Source organism: Dufourea novaeangliae, unplaced genomic scaffold, assembly GCF_001272555.1.
Source record: "Dufourea novaeangliae isolate 0120121106 unplaced genomic scaffold, ASM127255v1 scaffold165, whole genome shotgun sequence".
Classification (NCBI taxonomy): Eukaryota; Metazoa; Arthropoda; class Insecta; order Hymenoptera; family Halictidae; genus Dufourea; species Dufourea novaeangliae.
The window spans coordinates 484,105-495,115 of record NW_015374045.1 but is presented as its reverse complement, the minus strand read 5'-3'; the positions used below and the strand labels follow the sequence as shown (position 1 = coordinate 495,115).

The window sequence follows — 11,011 nt, the reverse complement described above, 5'->3', positions numbered from 1 at the left end:
AAATAAATCGTGTGTCCCTCCGCGGATACGCTCTGTCTCGTCGGGATCGCGTCTGGTGATCGTCGCATCGCTGGGACCCAGACCAGCCAGTCGTTTCCGCGCAAATCCAACGGACCCAGCGAAACGGATTTCGATTTTTCATCCCCGTACGAAGAATCGTAGACCGGGGGCAGTGCTCGTTGATCCGCGGGTACCGCGAACTCGATCTCCTCGGGATCGAATCGGAATCGGGCAATCCGTCGTCGTTGCCTCCTCGTTTTGCACGCGGTTGGTTGTTCGTAATCCGTGGTTACGGGATCAGTGAAATTTAGCCAGTGATATCAACCGATATACCTCACGAAACGATGACGAGGTACACGAATGTTTGGTTGTTGGTCGCGATTTGCGTGACGACGACGGTGCACGGGCTCGTACGGGACAAGTCGAACCGCGAGGCGATGATCGAGACGATGCCGGGTTACACGGTGCTCACCAAAACCGATCTACTGAATTCGACGGAGTGTCGTATCGAGATGGAGCAGTTACGAGACGCCATTGACCGTGGTGTACTGTGGGCCTTGAAAAGTTAGTACGCGGTGACAGAATCCGGCTCCTTTTTTTTTTTTTTTTTTTTTTTTTTTTCTTCTTTCTTCCGCCGACACCCGTAAACGGAAAATTAGAACGGTGGAAAAATGGAGACACTTATGGAAACGGGACGAAGCAAATTCTTATATACGATCGAAACGTAACCGCGGATCTGCAAACGCTTGTTTCGTAACAGGGCTCGTTTCCGTTCCGCGTGTACATAATACATTGAAAAACGTTGTACCGATGCCGGGTAATTCGGCTCGCGAACAGGCTCTCTTCCAGGGCCCATTCGGATGGCGCGCTTGTGCAACCGCGAATCTCTCTCTCTATCGGGCACGATTAGACGCGATTAAGCGGCGAGAATAATTGTGTCAGACCGGGGGATTTTGTTCGTGGTGCCGGCGCAACACTCCCCTGACGTCGCGCGTCGACTTTCTTCGTGTTATACAAGAAACTAGTTTCAGCAAGAGCACGGAAAAGCGACAGAGAACACCGCGGTGTGCGTCTACCGCCGTCAATCGGCGCCGATTTATTTTCGATTCGAACTGTTCCCTTCCGTTTCGTTTACCTCCCTTCTATTTCGTTTGTTTCCCTTCCGTTTCGGTTTCGATCGTATCAAACAAAATCCCGTTTTCCGAACGCTGCGGATCCCATCGATTGTTCACGATGAACGTTTATTTTCGAAGTTTTGGACATGAGCGGGATGCCGACGAGCCACTTCGTTCAACAGGGCAACTATTGGGTGGGAAGTCGTTTGGGGTGCCAGTACTTGAACGAGAAGAGAAAGCTACCGGTGTCGGCCCAAGAGGAGAGAAACAACTCGCTCTACCGCGACACGGAACACGAATTTCCACCCTTTCCTATACGATACTACGTCGCCCAGTTTCATCATAACAGCACCATGCAGTACCACCTGGGACTGCAGGAAGAGGTAAGCGTGCGCGGTTCGAGAGAACAGTCACCAACACTTTTCTTGGTGTATCCACGTCGATCGACGATCTCTGTCGAACTACATATACGTACGTGAAAATTCGTGGGACCTTACCGGCCAATTTTCGTTGGTGTCGGGTAGATCGTGAACAACCCAGATGTCGCTCGTCCATCGACGAACGAAAAGGATCGTCGCATACACACATACATTACATATAACGCGCGGGATTCCGCCGGAATTCTATTGCCGGGTCTAAGATATCCTCGGGACTCATTAAGAAACGCGATGTTTTAGAATCAAATGGTACTTGGACTCTGCTTGCCGGCGACCTGCACCACGGACGAGATAGCCGTAGTAGTAGAGAAGATCTTCCATGATAGAACACTCCTAGTTGGGAAACTCTATGCCGCGGACTTTAAGTTGGACGAGGTCAAAGATTTGAGAGACGACCATCGGTGGCTCCTTGACGGCAAGCATGTCGTGATGATGTACGTAACGAAGGGTAATCGGTGCAATTTTCACGGCAGAATGGCACGAAGTCCGACTCCCGGTCTACCATACATATAACAAACGGTTCCATACTTCTTTTGAACTTGGGCTCGAACGTCAGATGTCCGTGTTAAACGTTTCCCTAATTTCCATCCGTGAATGTTATATATATATATATATATCTATCACGCGACACGTCGTCGAAAGTTTTTGTTGTAGTGCTTGTAATAATTTGTTATTGAAACGAATTGATCCACCCCTCCCTTGCCCCTCTTGGTTGTCCCACGCGGAAATGCAAAAAGTGTTTTCCTCTTGCGTAACCGATCTCTGTGAAACTATTGACATGCTGAAATTTTTTGCTCCCGCAGACTCGCGTTACTGCTGGTGGCTGGCATGACTGTTGCCGGCACGGTGTACGATTTGTTCGTCTACCAAAAACGTTTGAAACGAAAACGGGATTTCCTTGCTTTCGAGAACAACAACACATCCGGTGAGTCGATAGCCTCGATTTGTATATACTGCTCGGGGAATAATTGGAGGTTCATGGTGGGGAGTGACCTTGAACGGCCAAGTAACATTATCACGAACCCATCGGAACTCTTCGATTTCTTCGAGTATACGAACACGATCCATCGATTTTTCTTTCCGAGCACCGTATAGCCAACGACCGTCGAATGTATTTACTTGGTAATTGGAACGACATTAATTTTCGTACAGAATTGAAAAACAACGATGCGGAGGCGAAACGCGAGCCCGATCCCGAGAACGTTTCCATTAGGGATCTCCGGCCGCAGAGTACCATAGGGAAATTCCTGATATGTTTCTCCGGCTACTCGAATCTGAAGCAAATATTCAACATAGAGTCTGGAACGGATAATATAGCGATGTTGCACGGCGTGAAATTCTTCGGAATGACGTGGATCATAGCAGCGCACACCATTTACTACGGGAGCGCTTTTTAAAAAAAAAAAAAAAAAAAAAAAAAAAGGAAAATATAAAAAGAGATTGCCGAATTTAGTGTTTTACGATTAACAAATTTCTCGTATTCAGGGGATAGAACGACAGCTGTTATGATGACGAACGCAGCCTGGATGCAAGTACTGACCAACGCGACGTACTCCGTGGACACGTTCTTCTGTGTGAGCGGATTCCTACTGGGCATGGTGTACCTGAAATCGATAAGGAAAGAGAAGCCAAACTTTACCTTTCGGAATTTCACGAAAATCTTCTTGTTGCAGTCCCTGAAACGATTCATCAGGTAACGTGTTTATTTCCCATCGCGTTGATCTTATCCCCACGTTTGATTCGTCTTTTAACGAATGCATATTAAGGCTTACACCCGCGTACGCGATCGTGATAATATTCACGATATTGAACTTCACCTCTTACGACAAAGTCTCGACGTTCCACTTCATCGAGGAACCGGTCAATTACTGCACGAAGTATTGGTGGAGGAATTTGCTCTACATCAACAACTTCTACGACTGGAACGAACTGGTATGGCGCAATTTATAATTCGAATCCTCCGACCGTCTATCCCGGTAAAACCGAATCATTCGGGTGATATGTTTGTTTCAGTGTTTCTCGTGGAGTTGGTACATAGCCAATGACATGCAGTTCTTCATGTTCGGCACGATTTTGTTGGTGCTGTTTTCCACGTGAGTGTGTGCAGTTTGTATTATTGATTACGTATTACGGCATTTTTAACCGCTCGAACATTGTCTACCTTCGGTCAACAATTTCAGGCACTTTTTCATCGCCGCGGGCGTGACCGCTGTCACGATGCTCTCGTCTTGTATAATAATCGGTTATAAGGTGTACGTTCTCGAATACGTTCCTACGTAAGTGTATCCCATATGTTCGTTTGCGAAATGTATACAGGGTGTCCCACCCGATTTTGACATCTTGATTTTCTCGCAATACTAAACACGCGGATCTCTCTCAGGCTCGACCAGTTGTACAAAACCCTGACGGTTATCTACATACGACCGTGGATGAGGATCGGACCATTCATAGTCGGGATCCTTACGGCGATCCTTCTTGAAAAATGGAAATATAAATTGAATCTATCGACGGTAAGGAATATGTAGTTTAAATTACAGAGCTGCGCAACTGATTGCTCAGGAGGACCTGTAGCTCGAACTTCACCTTCTCGGGTTACCCTCACTTAATCGTTCTCAGATTGACTTGTTGGAGTCATGGCGGGAAGATTATTGGTAGGAACACTCAAACGAGTCAATCTGACGACTGTAAATGGGGGTAACGTTGCTGCTTGTGAGCAATCGATGCAGACAGCTCTGGTTTAAAGCATTCATCGCATTGAACCGATGCGTGCTAAATGACTTATAATCTGCTGTTTTTCTATCGATATTATTGTAATGTAATACCTACATTTCAGAAAGCCCGAATCGCCGGTTGGACCTTTGGTGTATTATGCAACTGCTCGATCCTTTTCGGAATAGTAGACAAAAACATACCTCTGGCTATGAGTGTTCTTTACGTTTCCCTAAGCAGAACATTCTGGGCTTTTGGAATAGCGTGGCTGATAATTGCGTGTACCACGAACAACGGGGGTAATTCAATTTTATGTCCCGAAAAAAGAAGACTATCGAAGATTTATTTTTAACGTTCAATAATGTTCCTTCCGTTCTTTCAGGTATCGTGAATAAATTCTTGTCGCTTCGAGCCTGGATACCAATGGGCAGGCTAACGTTCTGTGCTTACCTCCTGAATCCTTTTATTCTGACCTCGATTTTCATGTACGGTAATTACCCGGTTTACGTTGACTTCCTAAACACGGTAAGTTCGCCAGTTGGTATCTCGATTTTGCTGAAAAAAAAAAACGATCATCGTCGGAACAATTCGGTTTTAACACTTTTATTCTTTCCCTTAGACTGTCTTGGCTTTAGGAGTGCATGCAATGACTTACGCCTCTAGTCTTGTGCTTTCGGTGATGGCGGAAGCGCCGGCTATACTGTTACTGCGGTTGTACTTTAATACTAATAGAAGGATGAAATGAGTACCGTACACGTATAGATTCCTACGACATTGATTAACTGGCCGGATACAAGATTTGCAAACGATACACGTGAACTGTATCAACCGCCGAGACGATTTTTCCGTGATCAACGCGATCGATTTTGTTCAGAAGTCAAGCGTAAATCTCCTATATTTCATACGACGCATGAGAAGGATAAGTCCATAGAGTCAATCGTACAATAGTCATAAACGTTTTCCATTTTTTTTTCCTTTCTTTCTTTTTTTTTATCAATGAGCGTTTTGTACATAGCGATTGTGAGTTTAGTCAATGTTGCACGCTGGCTCGAGCACGGAAACGAAGCATGGAGGAGTACATTTACAATAACTACAGATCGTTAGAGGACGGGTGAATTGTGAGCGTGTTATGAGTGTGCCGGGGAATGTATCTTGGGCGGTGCCTGCGACGCCAGGGACCGATTAGCACGGGAGGCCTGTTCGCGTCGACCCTCATCGAGCTGTTTTTCAAGTTGTTCCTTTAAGACTAGAAGTTCCCTCGTTCGTTGGTAAACGGGATCCTAAAAGACAATGGACACGGATGAAAATTAAGAAAGGAAATACGTTAGATTCTAGTAGGAAAATTTGACTCAGTCGATCGTTACAAAAATATCAATGGTTTCCACGAACCTGCTGTCGCATGCTAGGATTCCATCTGCAATACAGACTTTTCCATGGCTTCATATACCTCATGCTAGCGATCGGCATCAAGACGGGCTGATAATTGGGAGCTGCCCAATACAGAGGATTCTGGTACAGAGATAATTGACTGTTGGTGTACGACCACAACGAGACAGTTTTTTGTTTCACTTGATCCTGTACTCTTTCACGTTCGCTGTAGAAATAAAGCGATGACCAGGATTAGTACCAAGGAAAACGTATAAACGATTTTATATATCGAAATACATCCGATATAATACCTGCTGCATAAAAATGTGCCAAATCTGCAAGAGTACAGATGATCGAGTATAGTGATGAGAAAGTGTTCATTAAATTCGAATGCGTTCGGAAATTGGCGACTGATCTGCCGCACGCAGTCCATGAACTGCAGAAATACCGGAGATCTATCCGCGTCGCTGTGGTGTTCATCGCCATGACCGATTCTCTGGAGAAACATCCTTATGATTATAACGTCCCGAGGTGAAATAAAATTATTTAAATGAATACGATATTTTTTCCCGCACCTGTTGAAATTTGTGACCGAAACTGAGCCATTCCTTCTCAATAAGAACCTCAAAACCTTTGATAGTTCTGTAATACGGATCTAACATTAACATGGCAAGAGCCGTGAGCTGCAAACAGTTACAAGTATTGAAAGGTACATTTTTGTTTTCATCTAAAGTACATTCGAGTGTGTCGTAGTTACCTGTGCCGTTCGATCCCAACCGTCCGAACAGTGCACCAGCACCGACGTTTTGTGATTCTCGACTTTATCAACTATTTTGAGCGCGCCTGCGAGCACGTATTTGATGTGTTTTAGCCAGACAGTAGATTCTATTTCTGACAACCACCTGGCTTCATCGATTGTCGGGAAGCATAATTCTGAAAGGTAATTGATATTAAATGGTAGTCATGATTGCCTGATACGTTTCGTTAAAACACTGATAAATCGTTTTATAAATCTTTCGCTACCTGTACCGAAAGTCATTTACGACTCAAGCCGTTAATGCAACAGATCTATAACAAGCTGCATACCTTTCAATTTTCTAAGACTTTCCCGCATCACGTGTATATTAGGAATATCTAGAAATACTAGCTCTGCATTCTGGTAAGCGTCTTCGCTCTCGTAACCACCACCTTTCGCTTTATTCGCCACCGCGTTAGGCATCGGTCGGGCATCCATAATGAATAATTTGTGACTCTGCGCGTTCGCGTCCATAATAAGTTGAACGTATCTTTCGTCCTCGCGACTTCGTTTACCACCGACACCCACTAACGGTTGGGCGCAACGAGTGATCGTTGCTTGACTTTCCGGGTGGATCCACGAAAGCACTGGAAGTCTACCCCTGCTTCTGAAAGCGGCGGACGCTTGCAGATCCTCGTCGGTTGCTGCTGCAGGTACTGCCCATACCGCTGGATAACTATCGCATACCGAATATGTGTCGTTGATCTTCGATATTTTCCACATATCGTTGTTTACCCCCTAGAAATGGACCATAGTTTTAACTGATTATTAAATTTGTGAATGCTTTCTCCTACATGTTTGTTCTCTAACATTCCTTACCATTCTTTTTAACTCAGCTATGGGCTCATAGACATTCCAACCATTCTCAGGAAACGTTTCGGAGTATTCAAACGCAAAGAGTGGTAACTTGTGAGACAATGGGAATGAATACTGTTGGAGCTTCTCGAAAATGTCCCGTCTGGAATGATTCTCCTGTTTATGGGCGAATCTGAGATTCCGCATGTCTTTACAGAACACTTCAATTCCATAAGAATTTTCTCTCCTGCTAGACGCACCACCAACTTTTTCGATTCTGCTCACTACACCTAGAGGTACTTCCACCACGTACGGTGTTTCGCGATCGACGCTCCGAAAATGAAGCTTGTAATTGGTAACGCTAAGAATTCCTCTGGCTGGTCCGGAGTACGGGCATAGATAAGTTACCTCGTGAGCAATACCCTGCATCCGTTCTCCGTTTAAAAGCGGCGGTCCCGTTTCTCCGCTGGACAGATTCTGCAATGAATGATATGTACGTTGATGGTTTGATAATAAAATTTTAAAATCAAACAATCGTTGATCACTCTAATCTATTAGGTAATCCAATTGCATAATTGTGTGCAAAAGTAAAAGTGACAACACAGAAATTCCCATTAGAAAGATAAAACATATCGAAACAACGAAATGAAAATCATAAATATTCTCTGTAAACATAAACTCTGGTGATACAGAAGTGTTCAAAGAAATAAAATTGATCTCAATTCTATGCATCTGAGAGAAACTCACTTTTACTTGATTCTCTTTTCTAGCTTCTAAAGCAGAGACAATATTGTTATCTGTTGATGCAGAGCTTGAGGAAAAACTTTTGGAATGAGATGCTTTTTCCCAGCTTTCCTAAAGAAGTTGAATGCTTGCATACAGTTAGATATGCACAAGAAGTGTTAAAAAGAAACCTAGTTTGAATAGATGAGTTTTTGTTACCGATTCTTGGCCCATTTTGGAATTGAGCGAACTGCTCTTGCTGTCTGAGTTAAGAGAATCCGAGCTGGCATTTTTAGAATTATTTTGTTCTACATTCAACAGTTCTGCGCTGCCTCTCTTCTCCATGCTTGCAGTACTATTAGATTCTCGTTTACTTGCATTCAATGGAATGACATAATTTTATATTGTACTAATCACTACATCTGCAACAATTGAAGTCTTTATAAAATAGGAAATCGAAAACTGTTTAAATCACTACACCAAGAAGTATTTTCCAGTACGACTGTCATTTAAGATATTTAACCTCAAAATCAGAAATATTGTACGTGTACAAAATCCATTACAAGTGATAAACTTTTAGATTCCGATCATCCGATCCTCACAGCCAGACAAACAGAAATAGTTACTTTCAAGTATTTAATACAACATAATGGCTGTGTAAATAGAGACTGTTTACACTGCATTCTACCACGCCCAGAAATATTACAAGTAACATATTTACAACTCGGAAAACTGGTCAATCTTAGTACTGTTTACATACAAACAATAATTCAGTACACCAACTTCGTTCGTTTACGATTACATAAAGAATTCTGTGATTAATTCTGTCAATGCAACTTACGTTTGACAGACATAGCCCGCGCATCGCAGACTCGATCAGAAAAACCCGACAGCTAACGCAGTTCCAATTATGTTCACCTGTAGCGCCAGTTATATCACAGACGAGCGACAGAAAAGACTTTCAAAACTCTTGCGCTTGGCCGGGGGTTCTATGACCCCACTTCTACATACACGGGGTACCTGGCGCCTCCACCGGGGGTTCTGTGACCCAACGTTCTCATCACACGGGGTCTTTGGCTTACTACGGAAACTAACTACTGCCTACGTCTTTTAAACTTGGGCTCTAGTAGTATCTGCAGAAACTGCCATGGTTGCTGGGGTTACTATATAGTTTGCTCACGGATCCACGCACAACTGTCAGTCAGATGTCGACAGTTGCACGAGCAACATTCAACCGAGCTCGAGAGTTGTACGAGCAACAGCGATAAAGGATCACTTTCAAACGTGTACTGACGCAAGCCAATTCATTACCGTTCATTGTCCCGTAATCCACATGTAGTAACAACAATTTATATAATTATCATTACAAGCATATTGTAAAATCATATAGATAAGTAGGATTCAAGAAAATAAATAGCTTAGGGCACTTTTATTGTATCTATACAAAGATTATAAATATATTGTAAAATCATGTATGTCAGTAGTACTAGAGACAATTGTTGTTAAATTTATAGAAATACTATTGTAAATTGTATATTTTCGTACGATTTTTTCAATAAAAAACAATCAAACCATGCATATGCGTTATTCGTTAATCCCGGCACTATCTCCACTCCTATTCCTGTTGTCAATTAACCAAAAAAGTAATAAGAAATAATAAATAATAACAAAATAATTAATTCTGAAACGTCTGTGGGGTCATATGGCCCCAACGTTTCTGCCATCTTGGATTTTGAAAAAAGCGCGGGAAAAATTGGGATTTATGGGACATACTAGTGGCGCCACCAAAAAAGTGGGTGGCGAAAGTTGGAACTAAATCCAGAACTTTTTCGGTAGTTCGCACAGTCGCCACCAGATGGCGCTGCTTTAAAAGTTTCAGAATTAGTTCCAACTTTCGCCACCCATCTTTGAGGGGGCGCCACCGTACAGCAGGTTTTTCCGCCATCTTGGATTTTGAAAAAGCGCGGGAAAAATGGGGATTTATGGGACATACTAGTGGCGCCGCCAAAAAACTGGGTGGCGAAAGTTGGAACTAATTCTAAAACTTTTTAAGCAGCGCCACCTGGTGGCGACTGTGCGAACTATCGAAAAAGTTCTGGATTTAGTTCCAACTTTCGCCACCCAGTTTTTTGGCGGCGCCACTAGTATGTCCCATGAATCCCAATTTTTCCCGCGCTTTTTCAAAATCCAAGATGGCGGAAAAACCTGCAGTACGGTGGCGCCCCCTCAAAAGGTGGGTGGCGAAAGTTGGAACTAATTCTGAAACTTTTTAAGCAGCGCCATCTAGTGGCGACTGTACGAACTATCGAAGAAGTTCTGGATTTAGTTCCAACTTTCGCCACCCACTTTTTTGGTGGCGCCACTAGTATGTCCCATAAATCCCAATTTTTCCCGCGCTTTTTTTAAAATCCAAGATGGCGGAAACGTTGGGGCCATATGACCCCACAGACGTTACAGAATTAATTATTTTCTTATTATTTATTATTGATTATTCCTTTTTTGGTTAATTGACATTAGGAATAGGAGTGGAGATAGTACTGGGATTAATGAATAATGCATATTTGACATAATTGCATGATTTGACTGTTTTTATTGAAAATATCGTACGAAAATATACAATTTACAATAGTATTTCTATATATTTAACAACTAAGCTGAAGTACTACTTACATACATGAACTTACAATATACTTCTAATGATATTTATATAAATTCAGAAAAACTAGGCTTAGATATTACTACTTCCGTACCGTCTTCAAAGCTTCATAAAGCGTTTCATAAGTTTGTCGCCGAAATTTTGATTACCGGTGGCATACGATTGACGTGTGTAATAATTTGCAGTAGTCCTCTGCCGGATTCAATCAGTTGTTACTACATGTGGATTACGGGACAATGAACGTTAGTGAAATGGCTTGCGTCAGTACACGTTTGAAACGTAATCCTTTATCCTAATGTTGCTCGTACAACTCTCGAGCTCGGTCGAATGTTGCTCGTGCAACTGTCGAAATCTGACTGACACTTGTGCGTGCTTCCGTGAGCAAATTATATAATAACCCCAGCAACTATGG

General features: G+C 43.1%; 2 protein-coding genes across 4 annotated transcripts; one reads left to right on the top strand and one right to left on the bottom strand.

Annotated features, from left to right (window-relative positions):
• The first annotated feature begins 326 nt into the window (after positions 1-326).
• Positions 327-5,026, top strand: LOC107189582 (nose resistant to fluoxetine protein 6-like). Its single transcript, XM_015578142.1, has 13 exons — positions 327-564; positions 1,254-1,498; positions 1,793-1,986; positions 2,356-2,636; positions 2,705-2,940; positions 2,992-3,245; positions 3,319-3,484; positions 3,566-3,645; positions 3,733-3,828; positions 3,933-4,062; positions 4,386-4,560; positions 4,644-4,786; positions 4,881-5,026. The coding sequence occupies exons 1-13, from the start codon at positions 345-347 to the stop codon at positions 5,004-5,006; spliced, it is 2,346 nt and encodes a 781-aa protein (XP_015433628.1). The 5' UTR covers positions 327-344; the 3' UTR covers positions 5,007-5,026.
• On the bottom strand, positions 5,023-8,862 carry LOC107189639 (myotubularin-related protein 2). 3 transcript variants are annotated; one of them, XM_015578220.1, is made up of 10 exons: positions 8,785-8,862; positions 8,163-8,365; positions 7,968-8,075; positions 7,245-7,697; positions 6,716-7,163; positions 6,387-6,562; positions 6,205-6,312; positions 5,941-6,125; positions 5,651-5,855; positions 5,023-5,541 (listed from the first exon to the last, which is right to left on the bottom strand). In XM_015578220.1, the coding sequence occupies exons 2-10, from the start codon at positions 8,286-8,288 to the stop codon at positions 5,389-5,391; spliced, it is 1,962 nt and encodes a 653-aa protein (XP_015433706.1). In that variant the 5' UTR covers positions 8,289-8,365; positions 8,785-8,862; the 3' UTR covers positions 5,023-5,388. The 3 variants fall into 3 exon arrangements, with proteins under 3 accessions (XP_015433706.1, XP_015433703.1, XP_015433705.1); XM_015578217.1 differs by lacking the exon at positions 7,968-8,075 and having other exon boundaries at positions 5,025-5,541; XM_015578219.1 differs by lacking the exons at positions 7,968-8,075; positions 8,785-8,862 and adding an exon at positions 8,704-8,717 and having other exon boundaries at positions 5,025-5,541.
• Positions 8,863-11,011: the final 2,149 nt, after the last annotated feature.